The sequence below is a fragment of the Mandrillus leucophaeus genome, unplaced genomic scaffold (assembly GCF_000951045.1).
Source record: "Mandrillus leucophaeus isolate KB7577 unplaced genomic scaffold, Mleu.le_1.0 Scaffold394, whole genome shotgun sequence".
In the NCBI taxonomy this organism is placed as follows: domain Eukaryota; kingdom Metazoa; phylum Chordata; class Mammalia; order Primates; family Cercopithecidae; genus Mandrillus; species Mandrillus leucophaeus.
In genome coordinates, this window is record NW_012104187.1 from 3,194,964 (window position 1) to 3,221,497 (window position 26,534).

The 26,534-nt window shown below is 40.2% G+C and overlaps 1 protein-coding gene and 1 pseudogene across 2 annotated transcripts in view; one reads left to right on the forward strand and one right to left on the reverse strand.

Moving 5' to 3' along the window:
- MLLT10 (myeloid/lymphoid or mixed-lineage leukemia (trithorax homolog, Drosophila); translocated to, 10) overlaps window positions 1–26,534 on the reverse strand; it is a 134,681-nt gene that overhangs the window by 99,356 nt on the left and 8,791 nt on the right. Inside the window, exon 4 of the mRNA XM_011991333.1 lies at window positions 1,942–2,037. Coding sequence (XP_011846723.1) covers window positions 1,942–2,037 — 96 coding nt within the window. The remainder of the gene's footprint in view (window positions 1–1,941; window positions 2,038–26,534) is intronic.
- On the forward strand, window positions 21,566–23,114 carry LOC105547671 (annotated as a pseudogene). Its single transcript, XR_001007252.1, has 2 exons — window positions 21,566–21,760; window positions 21,927–23,114. The product of XR_001007252.1 is annotated as a heterogeneous nuclear ribonucleoprotein R-like (transcript).

The following is a 26,534-nucleotide window of genomic DNA, read 5'->3' on the forward strand; positions in this document are numbered from 1 at the left end:
GCACCTCAATCCTACAACCAATCACAAGGAATCGAATTTTGCCAATAACCTGACCAAGCATATAAGCAGATTCATTCTGCCAATAACCTGACTAATGGTAGAAACAGATTCTTGCAGATAAGAACCCAGACCATCCAACACCTTGATTTTGGCCTTGAGAGACCCTAATTAGAGGAAATAGCTGAGTCCACCGAGACTTCTGGCCTACAAGATGACAACTAGTAAGTTTATGTTGTTTTAAACTGGTATATTGTAGTAATTTCATCTGCAATAGAAAACTAAAACCGTATCCCAAACTGAATTCCTCTCTTTCCCCTCAACCTGGTATGCTCCCCCATCTTTCCTGTCTTTGTTAACAGTAACTCTGTATCTTCTAGTGATCTGACCCAAAATCTTTGGAATCATCCATGGATTCTCTCTTTTTCATATGCCTCTAACTTACCTGTAAGAAAATCATGTGGGCTCAACCTTTGATTTCAGAATCTGATCACCTATCACTACCTCTATTGTTACCGCCATCTCTCTCTGGATGACTAAATACCTTGCTAATGGCCTCCCTGCTTCCATTCTGACTTTCCATAGCCTGTCCAAAACAAAGCAGCCAGAGGTCCTTTCAAAATAAGTCAGACCACATTACATCTCAATTCAGAAACCCCCAACAGCTCACTTTTCGATCAAACTAAACACAAAGTCCTCACACTGGTTTATACAGCTTTGCATAATGGGCCCCTCACCCTAGACTCATCTCCTACTGCAGTTCTTGACTTGCTTATTCTGTCCCAGTCTCCCTCTATTTTCATATTAACCACAAGATAATAATTCTAATAATACTTAATAATTACTAATTCTCACTATGAACCAAAAACTGTTCTAATTGCTTTACATGTAGTCTATCATTCAATTTCATTAATAATTTCCCCCGCTTTACAAATGATAAAATTGAGTTACACCAAGGTTAATTAACCTAAAGACTCAATCAGTAAGTGGCAAGGTCAGAATTCAAAATCTCAGGTGAATGAAGTCCACCCACAGCCAAAATTATCTGTCTCAATGATGGTTCCCACTTGTTATCCTTACTTAACAACAGGCTTTGGAGACAAGCACAGAATAAACAGAAGGTAGAATAAGGTAAGAAATGAGAATTCAGGCTAGGAACAGTGGCTCTCGCCTGTAATCCCAGCACTTCGGGAGGCCGAGGCCGGCGGAACACAAGGTCAGGAGATCGAGACCATCATGGCTAACACAGTAAAACCCCGTTTCTACTAAAAATACAAAAAATTAGCCAGGCGTGGCAGCACGCGCCTGTAGTCCCAGCTACTCAGGAGTCTGAGGCAGGAGAATCACTTGAACCAGGGAAGTGAAGGTTGCAGTGAGCTGAGATTGTGCCATGGCACTCCAGCCTGGGTGACAAAGCGAGACTCTGTCTCAAAAAAAAAAAAAAGAGAGAGAGAGAGAAATGAGAATTCTAGGCCGGGTGCGGTGGCTCATGCCTGTAATCCTAGTACTTTGGGAGTGCTGAGGCAGGCGGATCACCTGAGGTTAGGAGTTCAAGATAAGCCTGCCCAACATGGTGAAACCCCGTCACTACGAAAAATGCAAAAATCAGCTGGGCATGGTGGCAGGTGCCTGTAATCCCAGCTACTTGGGAGACTGAGGCAGGAGAATCGCTTGAACCCGGGAGGCCGAAGTCACAGTGAGCCAAGATTGCGCCACTGTACTCCAGCCTGGGCAGTAAGAGAGAAACTCCGTCTCTCAAAAAAAAAAAAGAAAAAGAAAAAGAAAAAAAAGAAAGAAAGAAATGAGAATTCTAAGTTATGTGGTTGAAAATGATATGTGGTTGAAAAGCTGGGAAAAGTTAGGGAATGAAAACAGTGTTTAGAGGTGAAAATCAGCAAAATACCTACTTATTACATAAAACAAAATATGATTCTTAAAACTTACTTTTTCTGTAGTAACAGTCAGGGATGGAACCAATGCAGGTGATGGTTCGGGCTGCTTCTTGTGTTTTTGTTTGTGTTTGTCCTTCTCTTTATATTTCTAAAAACGAATATAAGTAAAATCCAATTTAAATTTGAACTATAACCCCATATATGCAATAATTTTTTTATAACTAGTAATTTAAAATATTAACAAATACTTCTATCAAAAATCACTTTCTCTGATCATCGTGTTGTTTTACAAACAAGTAATACTAGTGTGAGTTTCTTTTTAAGTAAGTTCAGCTCTTTTATTCTTGATCAGTCTAAAATAATACTAATAAACAACTGAAGTCTGTAATTATTTGCCACATTTACATTCAGCAAAATATATACTTTTTCTTCTTAAAAACACCAAATACGGCTGGGCATGGTGGCTCACACCTGTAATCCCAGCACTTTGGGATGCTGAAGTGGGCGGATCACGAGGTCAGGAGTTCGAGACCAGCCTGACCAACATGGTGAAACCCCATCTCTACTAAAAATACAAAAACTAGCCGGGCATGGTGGCGAGCGCCTGTAATCCCAGCTACTCAGGATGCTAAGGCAGGAGAATCGCTTGAACCCAGGAGGCGGAGGTTGTGGTGAGCCGAGATCGTGCCACTGCACCTGAGCCTGGGCAACAGTGTGAGATTCTGTCTCAACAACAACCAAAAAAAAACCACCAAATACTTTTGTGAACAATTAAAAATAGCACTTTAAAGTTTACATAGCACTTCACATCTGAACAGTACCCGATTTTTCTCTACCACGAGAATTTCTCCAGAAACTAGAGGCACAGAAACTCCAGCAAAAAATTCTTTCCTGGGTTTACTCAAAAAATAGATGAATTAGTTATCTCTAACAACAACAACAACAAAATTAGATAAAGTTAGGGTGTGCTCTAAAGTGCTAAAACTGATGAGCTAAATATAAAAAGGAATTCAATAAAATAAAAAATTAATTACATATTGCAAGTCAAACTTAATGTCAGATAATTTTAACCAAAATGTTCTATTGTGTGAATCACTAACTACTGTAGAGTTATACAGGTTAGAGTAGAAATTGCCCTAGACTGTGCTATAGGATTCAGCTCTTAATCCTACCCCTTAATTCCCGAAAATTCTGAGAATATAACCGAAAGTCCCAAATCTGAAGAGAGGCAATTTTATGTGTTCTTACCTACTAAACTACTTTTTCTGCCTAAAGAGTAGTATTAGCTTCAGGGGAGAAACAGGAAAAACTGAAGGTGAGAGGAGGAAAAGTGAAGAGGTGCTAACTGGAAGTAAAGTATCAAGGCTAAGAACTAATTTCATAAAATCCTAGCAGGCCCAGTGTAGTGCCTCTCCTCCGTAATTCCAGTGCTTTGGGAGGCCTAGGTGAAAGAATCACTTGAGGCCAGGAGTTAGACATCAGCCTGGGCAACATAATGAGAACCCATCTCCACAAAAAGCACAAAAATGAGTTGGGTGTGGTGGTGCAAATTTGTAGTCTTAGCTACTGGGAGGTTGAGGCGGAGGACCCAGGAGGTGGAGGCTGCAGTGAGCCATGATCATGCCACTGCACTCCAGCTTGTGGGACAGAGTGAGACCATGTCTCAAAAGTTACAATTAAAATAAAAAATAAAACAGAATCCTAGGGTATTCCCCATGAGACTAAGATACACCTGAACACCTGAGATATAGAACCTGGTGCAAGACATTTAATAACGTACTGTGTTAAAAAAGGGAGCCCAGCCTGGAGTTATACCAAAAAGTGCATACTGCCCTAAGCCAAGCTCTTTATACTGCACCCCTCCTCCCAAGCTTTTATACTGTACCCCTCCCATTCCCACAGGCTTCAGAAAAATGCAAAATACATAGCCCTTAAACCATCATCTCAAAAACAATGAGAAAATTTTCAAAACATTACCTACATTATAATGGAATAAGTGTCAAAAGTGAGTCTATCAAGCATAAACAACATTCTAAAAATTGTACGGCAAAGAAACTACAGGCAAAAAAAAATACAGAGTCTAACGTGCATGAGATAGCCAAAAATCACAACCTAGAAGCATACAGAACTGAGTATGAAGATATTTCTCAAAACTGTCCGCATGCCAAATAAAAAATATAACATGAGTTCAAACAAAGCTCAAGAATGAGATAAAATAGGAAAAGGTAAGAAGGGAGATAATCAAAGTAATAAATTTAAGATGAAAACTGTATCATTACAGAATAAGCAAATACAATAGAAACAGCAAGGAAAAGAATACGCATTGCCGAAAATTTTTAAAGTGTTAAAAGAAAGGTTTGAAATAATCACAGTAATGCAAATTTTAAAAAAGGTATTAAAGCAGGCACACAGCATCTGATAGGTATAAAAAACAGAGATAATCAAACATAAGGATAACATGTGTCCCTCAAGCAGATAATTCAATGAGTGGGGAACAGAAGGTATATTCAAACATAAAATTCCATAAAATGAAAATGGAAAAAAAAAATTCTGAACAATTCTGTTACAGATTGTGCAGCACCAAGACTTACTGTAGTTAAACTTAGCAGAATACAGGGAGAGGGAGGTGTCGTTAGTCATCTCCACAGCAATATTCCAGGACCATTACGTTTTTAGGAGAAATAAAATGTGACCCAACAATATTATATACAGCCAAGATACAGTTCAAAAATTAAGGCAAAAGAAAATGCCCTCCATTATGAAAGAAATCAGAGAACACAAGTCCTAACAACTTATTCTTGAAAAAAGTTAATAATAAAATTCAGCCAATTTAAGAGGTACAATGAACTTACTGGAGAAGCTGTGGTAAAAAGACTAATAGTGAGCAGCTAACAAATTTAAATACAAAACAAATACCTACACAACTATGAGGATTATGTTTACATAAGAGAAAGTCGCTACCTGAAAAAATATAAATGTCTTCAAAAACAAACAAAACCCTGGCAGGGCATGGTGGCTCACACCTGTAATCCCAGTACTTTGGAAGGCCAAGGTGGGCAGATTACTTGAGGTCAGGAGTTCGAGATCAGCCTGGTCAACATGGTAAAATCCCGTCTCCACTAAAAATACAGAAATTAGCTGGGCATGGTGGCATGTGCCTGTAGTCCCAGCTACATGAGAGGCTGAGGCAGGAGAATCGCTTCAACGGGAGAGGCAGAGGTTGCAGTGAGCCGTGATCGCACCACTGCACTCCAGCCTAGGTGACAGAGTGAGACTCTGTCTCAAAAAAATAAATAATGAACAAATAAAAATTAAAACAAACAACCTGGATAGCAGGAGAAGCAAAATGACTATAGGGATACTAGCAGCCTTCACTGTAGAAGCTCAATATAAAATCTGACGCATGTAATTAAAACAAAACATAAGTATGCCAAACAGTGACTAAACATAAACCTCTTTCTTGCTGACAAAGTCCTGATTTCTTAAGAAAATTCACGATCACCTTCTCATGTCCTCATAAAAGTGTATCTATTCCCCAGCCTAGAGGCAAACATGGAAGAGTCCAAGGCAATTAAAAGGAATTTTTAAAAACCATTCTCTTTAGCCACTGACTGCTTTAGGCCTGGAATAGGTTTCAATCAGGATAATAAAACAGAAGTTAAAATTTTCTTTCTTTTTTTTTTTTTTTTTTGACAGAATCTTGCTCTATTGGCCAAGCTGGAGTGGCACAATCTTGGCTCACTGCAACCTCCGTTTCCCAGACTCAAGCAATTCTCCTGCCTCATCCTCCCAAGTAGCTGGGATTACAGGCACGTGCCACCACGCCCGGCTAATTTTTGTATTTTTAATCAAGACAGGGTTTCACCATGTTGGCCAGGCTGGTCTTAAACTCCTGACAGCAGGTAATCTGCCCACCTCAGCCTCCTGAAGTTCTGGGATTACAGGCGTGAGCCACCGCTCCTGGCTGCTGCTGCTTTTTTTTTTTTTAAACGGAGTTTCGCTCTTGTTGCCCAGGCTGGAGTGCAATGGCATGATTTCAGCTCACTGCAACCTTCGCCTCCGGGTTCAAGCCATTCTCCTGCCTCAGCCTCCAGAGTAGCTGGGATTACAGGCGTCCGCCACCACGCCCGGCTAATTTTTTGTATTTTTTGTAGAGACTGGGTTTCACCATGTTGGCTAGGCTGGTCTCGAACTCCTGGCCTCAAGTGATCTGCCCGCCTCACCTCCCAAAGTGCTGGGATTACAGGGTGAGCCACTGCAGCAGGCCAGATGTTGAAATTTTCTAGCTGTTCTCCTCATTCTTAAAGGTTTTCCCTTCCTGCCTTTAGATGCTCAAGTGTTAGACCATGATCCTCAGAACAACTGCAGTGACCTGGCAACCATGACTGCAAAAGTCAAGAAAATCACAAAAAAGTCAACAATGCTGTGCTACAGCTGAATTGGCTATTGTTAAATTAACCAATCTTAGAAAAGCCTAGCATCTGAACCTTCATGAAGTAATAAATTTCAAATTGCTTTAGCCACTCTGATTTGAGTATTCCATCACTTACAGCTAAAAAGCACCCCAACTAGAAAGACAGTCTTACCTCTTCAACGTCTTGTTTGCTTTTGTAATTTCTATTATTAAACATAAAGGTATCTTTGAGGAAATAGTATTTCTTGTGGTAAAGGAGGAAAAAGTTTTTTTGATCTCATTCTTTCACCCAGGTTGGAGTGCAGTGGTATGATCATAGCTCACTACAGCCTCAAACTCCAGGCTCAAGGCATCCTCCAACCTCAGCCTCCAGAGTAGCTGTGATGACAGGCACATACCACACATTCAGCTAAATTTTGTTGTTGTTGTTTTTGTACAAAAAGGGTTTCTTTTCCCTCTATACAGTCAAGTAAATCTGCCTTTGGTGTTTAAAACATCACTAGGTTTCACTCAATTTAATAATTTTTTTCTATCCTTTTTATGTATGTATGTATATCTCTATGCATAGAAAAAATCTGTGATATTTGCTTAGTAGTAAGTGATAGCTATTTCTCAATGGTGAGATATGTAGTGGGATTTTGTTTTTTAACTTTCATTTTTTAAATGCTCTGTCTTCTGTCATTCTCTGTAATTACATACAAATTAACAAGAATGGGCGAAAATGAGGTAGAGACAGCCTATTCGCCAAACTCGTTTCTTTTTATTTGGCATGTAACTAGACGTTTCCCAGCTTCCTTTGCAGTTACATGTGGCCATTGCACTGGGTTCCAATCAGTGCAGTCTGAATGAAAATGATGTGTGTCACCTCTAGGCCTGGTCCTTAGTAGCCCCAAATTTCCAGTATCCACACTGGTTACATAGATAACTGTTACATAGATAACAAAAATAAGCATTCAAGCCATAGAGGCAGCATTTTAAAGAAGGCAGTCACAAGATGGAAGAAACCTAAGCCTGTGATTCACAGCTTGAAAGAATGTTGTCTGTCCATCAAGGACACCTCTTTTGAACTTAGCTGTGAATCAAAAACATTGTGTAAAGTCAATCATAATTTGAGAATCATTCATGTGTCAGGAAACCATACTGCATGAGTCTTTCCTATTTCTGCATGTCTTTTGAGTTAGGCTAATGGCAGCCTATTATTCTGAACTATCTTTTCAAGGTTGCTCATATAGTGAATAGCCTCAGAAGACAGAAAGCAAAGGTCAGCTACGCTTACTGTCTATTACAAAAGATTCAGGTGCCCTAAGCTCAGGGCTCCTCTCCTGTAATGCAACACACAGCACGAACAGATTTTATCTGGCCCTCTTTGCAGTGCCCTATGGGAAATGGCCAAAAATTACTGATACTCTGGTTACAGCTATTGCTCTAAGTAATAAGTTGTCTATCTCTTGACCCAGAAGTTGCATCTCTTAATTAGATACTTTACAAGTAAGGTCAAATGACAGACTTCTGTGATATTATGATATATACACATACATATATACACATACATACACACACATATATATACACACACACATATATGTATACATATATTGGTTTTGTCCACAGTCCCTGAGTCACAACTCCCACAGTCCTTGTTATTTTTTAAGTAACTAAAAAAACAGGCGTATCTTTTGTTACAGTATTTGGCCTTTTGTCCTTGGTTCCTGATGCAGCTTCAGAACAGCATCAGAGTAACAAAGGTGAAATGACAGTCCTTTGTTATAATGGGGTGCTTTAGGCCTCAGAAAACAGAATCTCTCTCGGACCCTTCCTACCCTCCTTTTTCTCCCCAAGACAGGCCATAAAAATTAAAAATATGCTCTAAACTTCTCCTACTTTTCTATAATGGAGCTGGACATAAAGAAATTCTCTGACCTACCTTGTCTGATTGTGGGTCATAAAACCCCCATTTCAGAAGGGGTTCTGCCCCAATACCCAGAAGAAAATAATGTTGCACAGAGAGACCAAGAAGCATTGTGAACACACAGGCCTGCCTGGGTTTCCCTACTCAGTCTATTAGTGTTAGATCATACCTTTGTCCAATCACATTTCTATACAGGTGTCCATGCTTCAATCATGCCTATCCAGTGAACTCTGTATAAAAGGCCCAAGAGGTTGGGGAAGCTCTGCCTCCCTATCCCCTGACATACTGCACACTATTTATCTATTCATCTGTATACTTGTGTAATATCCTTTATAATAAACCAGTAAACAAAAGTAAGGGTTTCCCTGAGTTCTGTGAGCCACTCTAGCAAATTAATCCAACCCAAGGAGGGGGCTGTGGGAACCCCAAGTCATAGCCAGGTGGACAGAAGCACCTGGGGCTTAGAATCAGTTTCAAAAGTGAGGCTCAGTCCTGTGGGACTGAGTTCCCAAACTGTGTAATCTGACGCCATCTCCAGGTAGACAGCGTCCAAACTGAACAGAATTAGAGGATAAGCAGCTGATGTCTGCTGCAAAACTGATAGCTTGCTTGTTGGTGGGGAGAAATCGCTCTACATTTATGGGTCACAGAAGCATTCTGTATTGTGAGACTACAGCAGGAGAAACTGTTTTTTCTGCTCCACCTCTTTCATAGTTCTTCACAGTTTGGTGATGAGAGAATATGATGCTGTTAGGGGCATGGCTATTCGGAAGAGGAAAATTAAAGGCCTCACAGGCCAATTAATGGGATCTGAGCAAAGTCAAAAAATGAAAAATTGTACAGTCAACTAGGCAGTTAATGGGTCTTCATTTTATTGCCTGAATAATGAAGAGAAACTGAAGAGGTGGCTGCAGGTTAAGCACCAGAAACTATGTTTAAAGAGAGCTGCCCAAGGATGCTCTGCTGGCAGCTAGCCTACTCTGGTTAGGTGGAGAGGACTTCCTCACCAATTTGGCAGTCAGCTTCATTTCTACCCCACTGTAACAATTAGGTGACCTCAGTGCTTTAAGAAGAAAAATAATTAGAGATGGGGATGTGCACTCCCTATCCCCAAGAGGCCTCAATGGCCACATGCACTCATCCAAGCATGCTAAAAGGAATTTGAGGAGAGGAAAAGATACGATTTATTTTTTTAAATAGAGATGGGGTCTCACGCTCCTGGGCTCAAGCAGTCCTCCCACCTTGGCCTCTCAAAATGTTGGGAATACAGGCATAAGCCACCGTGCCCAGCCAGAAAAACCAAATTTTTAAGACTCTGTTGGATACAGGCACCCAGATCACTATCCTACCCAGGATTCAGTTGGCAGGATTCTCAGGGGGTAAGGAAGCTAACATGACTTTGTAGGTGGGGTCTTTGGGCAATTAAACTGTATATTCATCATTGCCTGGACATCTGAAGTATAGTATAAGAGGAAATGATATAACAGAAGTCAGCAAATTATGACACCTGAGCTAAGAGTAATGTTGCATCTGTAAAATATTCCTTAGCACCCCCACCCTCCCCCCCAAAAAAGAAGAATATATGATAGAGACTAAATGCGGTCCACAAAGCCCGAAAACATTTACTATCTGGTCCTTTAGAGGAAAAGTTTGCCATCCCCTGTATTATATGCTTATCTTTACCCATCCATAAGTGCATAAGGTATTCCCCCAATCAAGAAGAGCAACACGTAGAAATACTAATGAGACATATAAATCACTCTCCGAACCATGTCTCTTTCCTGGGTGGTTCAATAGAAACAGCATAGGATTCCAGAAGGACAAAGGGAAGCCACAGCTTCGATAAAGGACTCAAAGGTTCCAGGGGTAGGAAGAGATGCAATACCTCAACACAAAAGCCCTACAAGGCCAGTGAAAAAAGGCTAATAAGAGCTGGAAGCTAACAGTGAATTAGTGCCAAGTGAGTTTAGTTATTGCTCTTATAGCCCCAGCTGTTACAGACTAAATTCACTACACAGACTGATGGTACTTGGTAGGCTGTTCTGGACATTTCTAATGCCTCTTTGCCGTAACATTCATGCCCAAGGATCAAGATCAGTTTACATCCATGTGTCAAAGTCTCCAATATGTCTGAAGTGCTTTCCCAGAGGGGTGACCTAAACTCCCTTGCCACTTGCCACAGATAAGTATGTCGGGACTCAGTACCTCTATCCTATGATTGCCAAAGCTCTCACTATTGGCTGTTAAATTAGAAGCCTCAGTCTCAATAGCTCTGTAATGTTATCTCCTCCGTCAGCACAGCTGGTGGAAAAACTCCAATAAAAATCAAAGACCTGCTCAACAAGTTTCTGGAAAGTATAGAAACAGATTTACAACACCAAATTCCTCTGGAAGTCAAGGAAAAGCTTTGGTCTCTTCAGACTCCCACCATCGAAAAGTAGGCTGAACACCTTACTGAACTCTTTCAATAACAGGGGCTCTATGATGGTCACTTCAACATTCTGCCTATCCTTTAAAAGTCAGCTATCCTGCAAATACGCATCATATGAGAGTAGCCCAAAACCAACACACTGTGTTGGAAGCTAGGCAGCAAGATGAAGCACATTCTCTACCTTTGGAATCCCACAGTCCTCATTATGCTTTTAAGCTACATGTTTGTATGAATTATGATTTTGCCAACTGAATCCTCTGGCAAAAAAGCCTCCATCCACAGGCGCCCACCGCCCTCCATTTGGACTTGATGCTCCAATGACATGGCTATTAAGTGCACTCCATTTTCAAAAGGAGCTATTAGCTTGCTACAGAGTTCTTACTGAAACTGAACCCACGAAGGCCTTTTGAGGAAGGAAGAAAAAAGAAATGATGGCTTTCCAGGACTTCAGCAAACATTTCTTACTCCATTAGTACTTCCTGATTGTGTTTCCTATTCCTAATTGCCTATAAATGTATACACAACTATCATATTATAGTCAATGCAACTAAAATTAGTTAAGTACTCACAAGCTGTCAACAACACTACCTTTCTTCTATTACCTCACACCTGACACTCAGGACTTTTTTTAAAAAGCTACTAAAAATACAAAAATTAGCCAACGTGGTGGCACATGCCTGTAGTCCCAGCTACTTGGGAGTCTGAGGCAGGAGAATGGCTTGAACCCAGGAGGCAGAGGTTGCAGTGAGCTGCGATCATGCCATTGCACTCTGGCTTGGGCAACAAGAGCGAAACTCCGTCTCAAAAAAAAAAAAAAAAGAAAAGAAAAGAAATCATATTAGACATTGTAAAAGAACATTAAAACATAAAAAATATAGATCGACTTTGAGACGTGATACAGTCTGACAGTAAGACATATACATATATAAAGACAGTATAAAAGTGAAATGAAAATAGAAGAAAATCATGGGCCGATCACAGTGGCTCAAGCCTAGAATCTCAATACTGGTAGGCCAAGGTGGGAGAAGGATAGCTTGAGCCCAGGAGCTCAAGACTAGCCTAGGCAACATAGGGAGACTCCATCTCTACAAAAAATTTAAAAACTTAGCCAGGCACAGGTGGTGCATGCCTGTGGTCCCAGCTACTCCAGAGGCTGAGGTGGGAGTATTGCTTTAGTGCAGGAGGTTGAAGCTGCAGTGAGCCCTCATCATGCCCCTGCAATCCAGTTTAGGTGACAGAGTGAGACTCTCATCTCAAAAACAACAACAAAAAAAAAATCCATGCAAAAAAGAGAGATACAGTATGAGTCATATAAGTCAAAGGAAGTCTAGCTTCACCAGAAAGGCAAGTGCTGAATTTGGGTACAAGAGGAGCAAGAAAAGATTAAAACAAAGAGAGCTATGATTTGACAGAAGAGGAGTAAATAGAGCAATGTAAAAAAAAAAAAAAAAGCCAGGTGTAGTGGCTCATGCTTGTAATTCCAGTACTTTGGGGAGTCGAGGCAGGCGATCACCCAGCTACTTGGGAGGCTGAGGCAGGTGAGTATCTTGAACCCAGGAGGCGGAGGTTGCAGTGAGCCGAAATTGCACCACTGCACTCTAGACTGGGAGACGAGCGAAACCACATCTCAAAACAAAAACAAAAACAAAAAAAACAGCAAGACAAAATGGTGGCAGCAACATAGTTTCTCATCCTTTCTGAATCCCAAATATAAAAACAAAGCAAAAAACCTATAATCCCAGCACTTTGGGAGGCCGAGGTGGGCAGATCACTTGAGGTCAGGAGTTCGAGACCAGACTGGCCAACACGGTGAAACCCCATCTCTACTAAAAATACAAAAATTAGCCAGGTGACATGGCATGCACCTGTAATCCCAGCTACTGAGGAGGCTGAGGTAAGAGAATTGCTTGAACCCAGGAGGCAGAGGGTGCAGCGAGCCGACTCCGTGCCACTGCACTCCAGCCTGGGCAAGAGTGAAATTCTGTCTCAAAAAAACAAACAAACAAAGCAAATAGATAATAAAACCAAAAACTCATGGAATAACACAACAAAACTGAGTGTAAAAGCATCACCATCAACCCCAAAATACAAGCAGGTAAGGAAAAGAGTTACAAGGCCCACATGGTAACAGCATTCATGAGGAAGAACGAAGCCACAAGAAAACCACTAAATATTTAGTCAACAGTACTTACTGGAAAGCATTGAGAGCCAATTTGAGAAAGGCAGCTGAAACTAGGAAGAGTTCTGCACTGGCCAATAACAGGTAAGCGTATGGGGCACACAGTAAGAAGGACTGGTATGACCTCTCAAACTGCTGAAGGGTCCATTCTAGGACAGAGATACACTCCAAGTAGATAGGCTACCTCCACTAAAAGAAACCAGCATTAGAAAATGAGCTGATTCAAGGTCTGGGGCAGAAAAGAAGACAAGATAAGCCTACATTATCTGTTTTACTAGAAATTAAGGAAATGCTTATAAACTGTTGAAAAATTTCAAAAGGGCACAGTTGCCAAGTTGAAGGACTCCCATTGGCCAAATGTGGGACAATCTGAGCACTGAGATGAATAATAATAGGAATTACATAACACGGTGAACTTAAAAAAATAAACTTGAGTCTACTTGATAATGGAGAGATTAGTCAATGGATGGATGTTTGGATGGACAGATGAAGTTCTTCATAATCAAAGCATGCCAAGAAATAAATATGGAAGCACTGATAGAAACAGAAAATCATCACATTATTACCACCATAGTTATAACAGATTCAGGCAAAGATCATCAACGGATATATCAAACACACTGCAAGAAAGACTACCGGGGAACAGACATTTCAAAGCCTGAAGTAACATTTCACAGGGAAACGAAAGCTTCACAGTAGATCTGACAGACAACACCTTAACCAAGTGATCAAACTTAGTGCCACGGATGATGGGAATAAAATAATATCATGTGTCCCTTGAAATAATACACTGAGAACAAGACATCATCAATGTGATATTTCCATCAAATATGCTTAACACGAATCTTTTCAGGAGGAAACAAATCAGACAAATCCCAGTTGAGGAACATTCTGCAAAACAACTAGTCTAAACTCAAGAAAATGTCACTGTCATGAAAGGCAGAAAATCCTGGTAACTATTTTATTTTCTGAGACTGAGTCTCGCTGTGTCACCCAGGCTGGACTGCAGTGGTGTGCTCTCGGCTCACTGAAACCTCTGCCTCCTGGGTTCAAGTAATTCTCCTACCTTAGCCTCCCAAGTAGCTGGGATTACAGGCATGAGTCAAGTAACTCGGCTAATTTTTGTATTTTTAGTAGAGATGGGGTTTCTCCATATTGACCAGGCTGGTCTCAAACTCCTGACCTCAAGTGATCCACTCACCTCGGCTTCCCAAAGTGCTGGGACTATTTTAGATTAAAGGAGACTAAAGAGACAACAACTAAATGCAACGTTTGATATCTGACTCCTGCATCAATTTCTTCTTAAACTGGCTACCAATTAGGACATTACCCGAACAACGAAATGCTTGGATATGGATTATATGTTAACAGTATTAATGTTAAATTTCCTAAGATAATTACATTGTGGCTATGTAGAATCAACTTCTTAGGTGATAACATGCCTAACTGTGTAGAGAAAAAGTGTCACAATGTGAAAAACTAATTCTCAAATAAATCCATAATAATTTTTTGAGACACGGTCTCTGTCATCCAGGCTGGAGGGCAGTGGCACAATCTCACTCAGCTTTTGCAGCCTCGACTTCCTGGGCTCAAGCAATCCTCCCACCTAAGCCTCCTAAGTAGCAGGGACTACTACAAGTGCATGCCACCACGCCCAGCTAATTTTTGTATTTTTTGTAGACATAGCTTCTCGCATGTTGCCCAGGCTGGTCTCCAACTCTTAGACCCGCCTTGGCCTCCCAAACAGCTGGGATTACATGCATGAGCCACCATGCCTGGCCTAAAAATCTCCTAACCAAATTGGGAATATACTATGTATCTTTCACTTATATTAAAAACATCTTTGCAGTTCACTAGTCTTCTAAATCATGATTTTAAATCATAAGTGTTACAATAATAATGTTGGTTAATACTAAGATGCTCCTGTGTTTTCTCTCTAAACAATCAGGTTTTCAGTTAATATGTGCCAGGACATTTTACATGTACTAACTACTTTAATTTTAACAACTCTATGAGGTAAGCACTAAAATCAACTTGATGCAGATTAAGAAACTGAGACATAACATAATGCCCCATTTTACAGATATGCCATAATTTATTCATCTGTTATGGGCAATTTACATGATTTCTAAATGTGAGCTACTATAGTGATGAACAATCATATACACATCTTTTAACTTTATATGCAACGCCTGAAAGAGTTAAAAGGAACTCTAAGTTCTCTGACATGCCATATTTAATAGATCCTAAGATATTTATATATTTAAATAAATCTCTAAAATCAGGTTATGTATTATAATATTGCTGTGTCATAGTTTACTTGGCATGATTTTTTTCTTTCTTAGTGGCACATAAAATGAAGGTGCATCCTACAATCAGTAGCAGATTAGATTATATACCACAGTTAAATGGCTTTTCAGATAAATCAGACCTATCGACTATCAACACTCTCACTGCTTATAGCTACATTTCTGAAAAAATAAACAAGAGAAGCCATAGAAAGGAGCACAAAAGTTTTTAAAAATAAACTGGATTCTACTGGTGTTATGCCCCCAAAATACAAAACTTTAAACAAACTGTTCAATATTGATTGTGACTCTCCAGATTTTTAAATTGTTTTCCCAAGAATTAAGCATGGTGTCTTGAATTCAGTAGACACTTTGTAAACATCTATCAAATCTAATTAAACTTTCATGTCCCTATTCTTTATCTATAAAACTGGAAATGAAAACTAGATATGGAACTGCCACAGGTGATAAATACATTTTAAAAGTTTATACTATTAATGGAAAACAACCTGCTATCATTACTTCATCTCCATGATGCTACAATTAGACAGCTGGAATATAATTCTAAACACCTAAATGAATTAGACCTGAGTCTTTGCATTACATCTCAGCCTTCCAAGTTGCAAAAAATAACTCTATTAAATATAGTTAATCCTCAGCCAATTCAGGCATAAAATTCTATTTCATGGACATGCCATTTAATTGATGCAAACTATTACTGTTTGTCTTCAACATCTGAATTCAAGCTACATTTCAAAAAGGCTATTCACATCTACTTTCACTTTTTATCTTCTTTTAACAAGTTATTTATCCCTTCTAAGCAAGGAGGTCTTTAAAATTTCTTCTCCCAAATACTACTCAGTTAAATAATAACTTCCTGGAACAGAACAGAGGATTGATAAGACATACTCTGTATTAGCATTCTTTTGAGAACATGTGAAAACTTCACTATTGTACTAAAACAAACAAAAAAACACCCTTGAAGTTGTAATATAGATTTATCTTTCAAAGGGGATATGATTATTATTACCTCTGATATCGTTTGGCTCTGTGTCCTCACCTAAATCTCATGTTGAACTGTAATCTGCAAGTGTCGGGGGAGGGACCTGATGGTGGGGTGATTGAATAATGGGGGCAGACTTCCCCCTTGCTGTTCTCCTGATAAGAGTTCTCACCAGATCTAGTTGTTTGAAAGTATGTAGCACTTTCAAACTTTCCCTCTTCATTTTCTCTCTCCTTTTCCACCATGGTAAAGATGTGTTTATTTCCCCTTTGCCTTCTGACATGATTTTAAGTTTCCTGAGGCCTCCTGGCCATGCTTCCTGTACAGCCTGCAGAATTGTGGGTCAGTTAAACCTCTTTTCTTCCTGAATTACTCATTCTCAGGGTAGTTCTTTACAGCAGTGTGAGAATGGACTAATACAGCCTCCAAGCAAAGGCAGAAAGACGTATTTAAAAAAAAAAAAAAATCCACGGACTTTGTAATCAGACATAGTTCATTTTTAAATCCCAGCTCTATCATTTATTAATAGGTATCTCTTTATCTCTTCTTTTTGTCTGCCCATTACTTTTCTTTAGGTAACTCTTTCCTACTGCATGTGATCTTGGTAAGACCTTCAACCACAGTATCCCGACACCCCTGGACCACAACAGTGGGTGTGCCAGCGAGTTAAGGCCAACTGTATGAACAACTCACAAAGTCCTCAAATATTCTCAATTTCAACGGCTTTCATTCAGACTCTTCTTCACTATGCCTAAAACCACATTTCAGTGTCAAAAACTATAAAGAGTCTTACTGTACTTGTAAAGTGACAAGTTACTTGTCTTGGACTTATCTTACTCTACTTGTAAAGTGACAAGTTAGTCTACCACAGTTTAATGAATGTAGGCAGAAGATGACACAAGACTCCTGCATTGGACACAGAGGACTTTAATACTCATGGCAATAGCAAAAGCCAGACTGTTAGCATTTGCCTAAATTCACCCTTCTGACAGGGTGACCTGGGGCCAGATGACATGTATACACACAGTGGACTGAATTACAAGAGAAATTTGAATGACAGTGCCTCCATTTTCCAAGGCTGTTTGCTTGCTATATAAACAACCTTGAACAAAAGCAGTCAGGGCTGACACTCAGGAAATGTGTATAAATGTGAGAACCATGGAGAACTGTCTTCCAACAACTGGAAGCTGCCATCACTCAACATATCCCAATCGTTTAAGGATCATTAAATCACAATGATCTACTCTTTCTTCATAACCCTGCAATTAATTCACACTCTTACTATACTTATTCTTGAACCTCACTGAGTCCTCTAGGCCCATGCTCCAACATCTCCTACAACTCTATGTTCCAGCCCTTCCCTAGTTCCACTACATCTATTATCCCACCTCAATCTCATGATCCATTATTTTAAACACTTTTGAAAATAACACACTTGGCCTCCTTATTTGTATACCCAATCTGCCTAGCAGTATCTCTGATAGGGTTCTACCCACATCTACTTTTCTTTGCTCTATTATCCAGGTGACCTAGTTATTCACCTACATGCTTCTCTTCTTTCTTCCCCACCAAAACAGAAGAAGACACAGTATTATTTTTCCTGCCTACTCCTTTTGTCTTCAAATCTGAGATTCTTTTTAATTTTTTGTTTTAAGAGATTAGGTCTTACTCTGTTGTCCAGGCTGGAATGCAATGGCATGATCATAGCTCACTGCAGCCTTTAACTCCTGGGCTCAAGAGATACTCCCACATCAGCCCTCCAGCAGCTGGGACTACAGATGCAAGCCCAGCAAATCTGAGATTCTTAAAAGTTAAGTACTCTCACTATCTGTACTTCCTCACACCCACTTTATCTACCAATAAATATACTGAAACTCTACATTGAAACTCCTCTTCAACGACTTCCTTTGTGCTAAAACCAAAGGACATAACATTTATCCTTCTACTACTCAAACTACTCTTTTATTTCCTCTGTAGACTCCACCCCTCCCCGCTACTGAGAATGATACAATTAGAAAATTACCTTTTGTCAGCTATTATTTATTTCAGGCTAGACTCATCAGTGAATGCTAAAACTTGTGGGTAAAAATTTAATAAGAAACAGGATATGTGCCCAAATCTCAGGGTGTGGTAGACAGCCTCCATGCCCCCAATGATCTTTGCACCTATGCAGTGCCTACCCATACTGAACAGGTTTACCTATGCATCCAATACAGAGTAAAAATAACAGTATTTTTTTTGTTAAATCCAAGTGGTTAAAATGGCAAATGTTATGTTATATATTCTTACCTCAAAAAAACCTTTTTAAAAAAATAAATAAAAACACATTCAGCCAGAAAAAGAAAATGATACTGTGTGACTTCTGAGGCCAGGCCATAAAACACATGGCAGCTTTTGCCTTGCTCTTAGATCAGTCACTATGGGAAAAGTTAGGTGCCATGTCACATGGCACTCAAAAGTCCCTAAGAAACAATTCATGCAGCAAAAAAACAGGCAGCCACCAAATCGTCAATCATGTGAATAAGTCATCTTAGAGAATATCCTCCAGCAGCTGGGTGTGGTAGCTCCTGTAATCCCAGCACTTTGGGAGGCCAAGCTGGGCAATCACCTGAGGTCAGGAGTTGGAGACCAGCCTGGCCAACATGGTGAAACCCCATCTCCACTAAAAATACAAAATTTAGCCGGGCATGATGGTGCGCACCTGTAGTCCCAGCTAATGGGGAGGCTGAGGCAGGAGAATCGCTTGAACTTGGGAGCGAAGGTTACAGTGAGCCAAGATCATGTCACCTCACTCCAGTCTGGGAGATACAGCAAGACTTCATGTTCAAAAAAAAAAAAAAAAAAAGGGCAGGGCACAGTGGCTCACGCCTGTAATCCCAACACTTTGGGAGGCCAAGACAGGCAGATCACCTGAGGTCAGGTGTTCAAAACCAGCCTGGCCAACATGGCGAAACCCCATCTCTACTAAAAGATACAAAAATTAGCTGGGTGTCGTGGTGAAAGCCTGTAATCCCAGCTATTTAGGAGGCTGAGGCAGGAGAATTGCTTGAACCTGGGAGGTGGAGACTGTAGTGAGTCTGAGCCAAGATTGCAACCCTGCATTCCAGCCTGGGTGACAGAGCTAGACTCCGTCTCAAAAAAAAACAAAACAAAACAAAAAAAAACAAAAAATGAGAGTATCCTTCAACTTTAGCCTGGCCTTTAAATGACTATAATCCAAGCCAACAATGTGAAGGCAATCTGATAACAGACTCTGGGGCAGAAACACCCACTAAATCCAAATCCAAATTCCTGACCCACAGAAGCTATGAGACTATAAATGTTTATTGCAGTTTTAAGCCAGTATATTTTAGGGTAAATTACTGTGCTACAATAGTTAACTAACAACACAGATTTACAGATTACTCCTGGGTATATGTTACCAGGAGAGGGCTGTTCCCATACAATAAAACCTGAAAATGCAGGCGCTGCTTGGAATCAGGTAGTAGACAGAAGCTGACAGGACTTGCAGTAGAGTATCAGCGAAAGCTTGATGAGCAATGAAGACACTGTCACTAGAAACCTCATGATCCTTAGGAGGCTGCTACTAAGGGCTTTAAATGAAAGTGAGAAAAAGGTAACTGAAAATTGGAAGAAGCTGAATACTTCATAATTAGTAACTGAAAGTTTAGGCACAACATGGCCTGTGGTAACATGAAAAATAGAAAATGTATTTAACGAGTTGCATAATTTAACATGGAGATTTCTAGGTATTCTGTGGGAGATGCAGTCTAACTCCTTCTTACTGTTTATAGTAAAAAGCAGGAGTACAGAAATAAGCTAATGGAAAGACTATTGACCAGAAAAGAACCAAGCCTTGCTGGTTTTAAAAATTCCCAGTCTCTCCAGATAGCAAACAATGCTAAAATCAAAGAATGGCTCCCAGAGAAAATCTCGGCCACTGTTAGAAAACAGCTGTATGAAGATTAAAACAAGAGTGTGGCTGTAAACTCGTTTGTTAAGACCTAAGAAAGACAGAAAGCAATACCTCAGATAATCTGAAATAGGACTTTAAGAGATGTCAAGGTCATAAAAAACAATGAATGAGGACATATTCCAAACTGGGAAATACTGAATAGACATGACAGCTAAATGCAACTTGTGATTGGATTGCATCCTGGACCTGGAAGAGTAAAAGGTTTCCCCCTTTGGTGTAGATGACATCAGCGGGTGCAATCTGAATATGATCTGTAGATTAGATAATAATCTGTAACAATATTATTTTATTGATTTTGATCACTATACTTTGTTTAGGAAATTCCCTTTAAAACTATACACTACGGTACTTGGGTTAAAGAGGCATTGTATTTGTAATTTACCCTGCAATGGTTCAGAAAGATTCTATAGAGAGTAGAGGAGAAAGAGAGCCAGCAAAAGAGGGTAGAGGGAAGGACATGGTAACATTAATAGGGTAAAATGTTCACATTTTTGGAATGAGTGAGTAGTATAGCATTATTATTTGTAGTGTTTTTGCAACTTTAACTTTGAAATTATTGAAAAACGAAAAGTTAAAAAAAAAATTAATCCTACTGGCTGCCTGGCTCAACGCCCAAGAATGAAGTCTAAAACTCCTTATAAATTCTTCATAAACTGGCCTCTTCTTAGCTAGTCTCATCTTACCACACTCTTCAGTCTCACCCAACCTACCCTCACATTCTAAACTGATGTTCCTGAAAAGACCTGTCCTCTCTTAACTCTTCACATAAATAGACTCTGAAAGGTTCAACTTGAGCGCAAGATTCCAAAAGGAAAGTAAACAAAAAGGACAGAGGTACCAGGTAACTCTCAATGCTAGAAAACTTTTACAAAGACATAGAAAAGTCATTCCAATGATTTGACTGAGAGTTTTATTCCTTTGAGGGCCACAGAAGAAAGTAGTCTAGCTCTCTTCAAAGAGACGAGTAATCCTATTCTATGGTTTAAGTGTGGTGTGTTCCTGCCAAAACTCACGTTGAAATTTGCCAATGTGATAGTATTGAGAGCTGATGGGGCCTTTAAGAGGCATTTGGGTTACGGGACTATCCTCATGAATGTATTAATGCAGCTTTCGTGAGGCTGGGTTGATTCTTGCAGGAATAGATTAGAAGGCTGCCTCTCATGTTTGGTCTCCCATTCTGCACATGTGTACCTGTTTCCCCTTCAGCTTCTTTGCCATGTAAACGTAAGAATCATAGACTTGGAGGGTAGCATGCACATGTGATTTCTAGTAATTTTCAAAGTGCCTTGTGCTGATTCTCACGGGCCTAGACATCTGCCCCAGCTCTGCCCTGGATTGATAGCTTGTATCGATCTTGATGAAAGAGCAATTGATGCTCTCAGGGAATTTAATGAAGGAGCTCTGTCTGTACTACAGCAGTTCAAGGAAAGTGACTTATCACATGTTTAGAACAAAAGTGCATTTTTATGTGGAGTTATGAAGACCTATAGGCAGAGAGAGAAACAGGGGAGCTAGGTGCAAGAGTCCACAAAGGGACCTGATGAAGCAAAGATCAAGGCCTTGCTTGAGAGAACTGGTTATACTCTGAATGTAACCACAGGACACAGGAAGTATGGTGGGCCTCCATCAAACAGTGTGTACTCTGGCATGCAACCTGGAATTGGAACAAAGGTATTTATAGGTAAAATACCAAGAGATTTATATGAGGATGAGTTGGTGCCCCTTTTTGAGAAGGCCAGTCCCATTTGGGATCTATGTCTTATGATAGATCCACTGTCTGGTCAGAATAGAGGGTATGCATTTATCACTTTCTGTGGAAAGGAAGCTGCACAGGAAGCTGTGAAACTGTGACAGCTATGAAATTCGCCCTTTGGTAAACAACATGGAGTGCGCATTTCTGTGGCAAACAACAGACTTTTTGTTGGATCCATTCTGAAGAATAACACTAAAGAAAATATTCTGGAAGAATTCAGTAAAGTCACAGAGGGTTCGGTGGACGTTATTCTCTATCATCAACCTGATGACAAAAAGAAGAAATGGGAGTTCTGCTTCCTGGAATATGAGGATCACAAGCCAGATGCCGGCTGATGAGTGGAAAAGTAAAAGTATGGGGAAATGCAGTTACAGCTGAATGGACTGACCCTGTGAAGAACCAGATCCAGAAGTTATAGCTAAGGTAAAAGTATTGTTTGTGAGAAATTTGGGCACAGACGAAATATTGGAAAAGTCATTTTCTGAATTTGGAGAACTTCAAAGAGTAAATAAGTTGAAAGATTATGCATTTGTTCATTCTGAAGACAGAGGAGCAGTCGTTAAGGCTATGGATGAAATGAATGGCAAAGAAATAGAAGGGGAAGAACTTGAAATAGTCTTAGCCAAGCCACCAGACAAGAAAAGGAAAGAGCACCAAGCTGCTAGACAGGCCTCCAGAAGCACTGCATATGAAGATTATCACTACATCCTCCTCCTCGCATGCTGCCTCCGATTAGAGGTTGGGGGAGAGGTGGATATGGCTACCCTCCAGATCACTATGGCACGAAGATTACTATGGTTATTATTATCACAACTATCATGGAGGTTATGAAAACTCCCTACTACAGCTATGATGATGGCTATGCAGTAACAGAAAGAGGAGGAAGGGGAGGGCAGGGTGCTCCACCACCACCAAGGGGGAGGGGAGCACCACCTCCAAGAGGTAGAGCTGGCTATTAACAAAGGGGGGCACCTTTGGGACCACCAAGAGGCTCTAGGGGTGGCAGAGGGGGTCCTGCACAACAGCAGAGAGGCCGTGGCTGCGGTTCCCGTGGATCTTGGGGCAATCAGGAGGCAATGTAGGAGGCAAGAGAAGGCAGATGCTTACAACCAACCTGATTCCAAGCATCGTCAGACCAACCAGCAGAACTGGGTCTCTCAACCCATCGCTCAGCAGCCACTTCAGCAAGGTGGTGACTATTCTGGTAACTATGGTTACAATAATGACAACCAGGAATTTTATCAGGATACTCATAGGTAACAGTGGAAGTAGACAAGTAAGTGCTTGAAAATGATAATGGCAAGATACGACTGGCTCTAGATCTACATTCTTCAAAAAAATTTTTGCTTAACTATTTCATCTTTAAGTAGCAATTTGCTGCCATTTGTATTGGGCTGAATACATCACTATTGTGTATATACTCAAGTACGTTTATTTTTCCTCTTTTCATAAATGCTCTTGGACATTATTAGGCTTACAGAGTTCTCTTATTCTGGGAGTTATAATGTTTTTATCACTTCAGGCTTCATTTTAGCTTCAAAACAAACTGAGCACACTGTTAAGTCATGATTTTGCAGAACCTTTGCTTTTGAAGAGTTTCATTTTTTTGGATCTAGGATAAATTACGTAGAAGTATGGAGTATGCTGTAAATAAAAATACAAGCTAGTGCTATGTCTTAGCAGTTTTAAGAAATTAAAGCAAACACATTTAAGTTTTCTTGTACCGAAAATAACCTATGATTGTGTTTTGCATTTTTAGAAGTAGGTTAACTGTGTTTTTAAATTGTTGTAACTTCACGCCATTTTGAAATCTGCCCTACAAAATTTGTTTGGCTTAAACATCAAAAGCCATGAAAATTTGTTCTTTGATATGATTGTATTTTCAATTTCTTATTCATGTACGATTTCAACAAAACTAAAAAAATCTATTCAGAAAAAAAAAGAACCATAGATTAAAAGTCAACACAACTCCATTTTCTTCTAACCACTATAAGTTACTGCAAATCATTGACCTTTGAACAAGTCATTTAAACTCTCCATGAAAACACAGCTTCACAATTCTTAGAGGGCTTTCTAAAAGATTTAAAATTGAGTGGGGTAGAAGTGAGGCTGGTGCTTTTAAAACTTTCTAACAGGTATAAAAAGAATTAGAAAAAACTAACAGAGTCCTTTGACAGCAATAACTCCCTTACTAAAGATCATTCCTAGTGATTTTGACTAGTCAAATCAACTGTGCATTCTATGTATGACTTGTGTTACTGAAGGAAAATACAATTCTGTTTTACAGTTGTGACATATATTTTGTGTGTGCGTGTGTGTGTGTCTTTGTGTGTGTATTTGATCTCCGCCCCCAGTTTCTGGCACAGAACTTCTAAAAACCCTTTGACGTCCTGAGTGATGGGGTGGTAAGAGCATTTTTTGTTATAATAGTGGTCTTATTCTCAGATTCCTGGCACAGAGCTTGTAAAACTCTTTGAATTCCCCTAGTGATCATAAGCCCCTTTCAACCACACTTGAGTTTACACTAATAAGGTAAATCTTGGAGGATAGATGCTGGTCACCAGAGGAACCAATCATATGATCAGAGATTTGGAACTTTAAGCCCTACCCTAGTACCTCTGTGGAGGGGTGAAGGGCTGGAGGTTGAATTCAATCACCAATGACCAAACATTTAATAAATTGTGCCTACATAATGGGAAATCTCCACAAAAAATCTTAACAATGAAGTTCTGAGAGGTTCCTGGTCAGTGAACACAATGAGATGCTGTGTGGGTGGAGCACCTGGAGATGGCATGGAAGCTCTACCTACCTCCCCATAACTTGTCCTATGTGTCTCTTCCATCCAGCTGTTCCTGAGCTGTATCCTTCACAATACATAATAAAAAATAGTGTTCTGGAGTTCTGTGAGCTACTGTAGCAAATTACCTAATCTAAGGAAAAGGTTGTGTGGAATCCCTAATTCATAACCAGTTGGTCAAAAGTACAGACGACAATCTGGGACTCGCAACTGGCCACTGAAATGGAGGCACTCTCATGGGACCCAGTATCTATGGAATCTGCACTAAGTCTAGGTAATATCAGAACTGAATTGTAGGACACCCACTTGGTGTCCACAGAGAATTGGGTGATTAACTGGTGTAGGAAAAAACCCACATGATTGTTGTCAAAAGTGTAATTATAGAACAACAGTACGTTTTCCTTTTACTAATCAATATCAACTAACATTAACAGGCATAATAAATATTAGAAGGCATTCTACTGAAATAATAATTCACAATTTGAACTCTTAGTGACTGAATTTAACCCTGACAGACATGGCTTTAATTAATTTCAAATATATACTCTGGTTCCTTTTAAAATATATACCAAATTTTTAATTTTTGCAGAAACTATCCTTTAAATCAGCCTGGGTGGTGGCTCACGCCTGTAATCCCAGCACTTTGGGAGGCCAAAGCAGGATGGCTTCTATGCAGGCATTAGAGACCAGCCTAGGTAACACAGGGAGACCTCGTCTCTACAAATTTAAAAAAAAAAAAAATTGGCCAGGCATGGTGGCACATGCTTGTAGTCCCAGCTACTCAGGAGACTGAGGGACGAGGATCCCTTGAGCCCCAGATATCAAGGCTGCAGAGAACTATTGCAGTGCCACTGCACTCCAGCCTGGGCCACAGAGCAATACTTCATCTCAAAAAAAAAAGAAAAAAGAAAGAAACAAGAAAAAACAAAGTATCCCTTCCTTATTCAAAGCCATATTTCACCATTAACTTTTCTTCTCCCCTTGCTCGCACTATAGGTAGTACCTAACCAGTGCTAATACAGCTTGAATCACACAGCATTTCTCTGCAAAGCAAAGGCTATATATTTTTAAATTTTTCCTATAACCATATGAAATTATAAGTTGTTGTTTATTTCATTTTTAAATAATTTGGATACCACAGTATTTAATATTAAATATAAAATAACAATATCACTTATTTATACTTCAATAAATAGTATTTTTAAATATACAAAGAGAAACAGATGCCAGGATCAATGTGGTGGACCAGGCCTGAGGCACGACAGAAAAGGGGCCCACATTCATGGAAAATGAAACTGGTCTTCTTTTGCCCTGTGGGCCTCTCATCTCTCGTTTACCCCCATGGGCAGTACATGAGGCAGGGGTGTGGAATCACACTCAACCTCCCTGCCTCTGCCATCTCCCTTGTGGCACCAGTGGAGATGGCGGGGGTGGGAGAGGAGAGAGAAGCGGTCGTCCAACACGGCAGGCACCCCTCGCTCACCTCCTTTTTAAAAATTAAATTCTTGGCTGGGCGCGGTGGCTCATGCCTGTAATCCCAACACTTTGGGAGGCTGAGGCGGGCGGATCATGAGGTCAGGACATCAAGACCACCCTGGCTAACACAGTGAAACCCCGTCTCTACTAAAAACACAAAAAAATTAGCCGGGCGTGGTGGCGGGCACCTATAGTCCCAGCTACCCAGGAGGCTGAGGCAGGAGAATGGCGTAAATCCGGGAGGCGGAGCTTGCGGTGAGCCAAGATCGCGCCACTGCACTCCAGCCTGGGCGATAGAGCGAGACTCCGTCTCAAAAAAAAAAAAGAGGGGGGAAGTGGGGATCATGAGGTTAGCAGATCGAGACCATCCTGGCTAACACGGTGAAACCCTGTCTCTACTAAAAAAAAAAAAAAAAAAA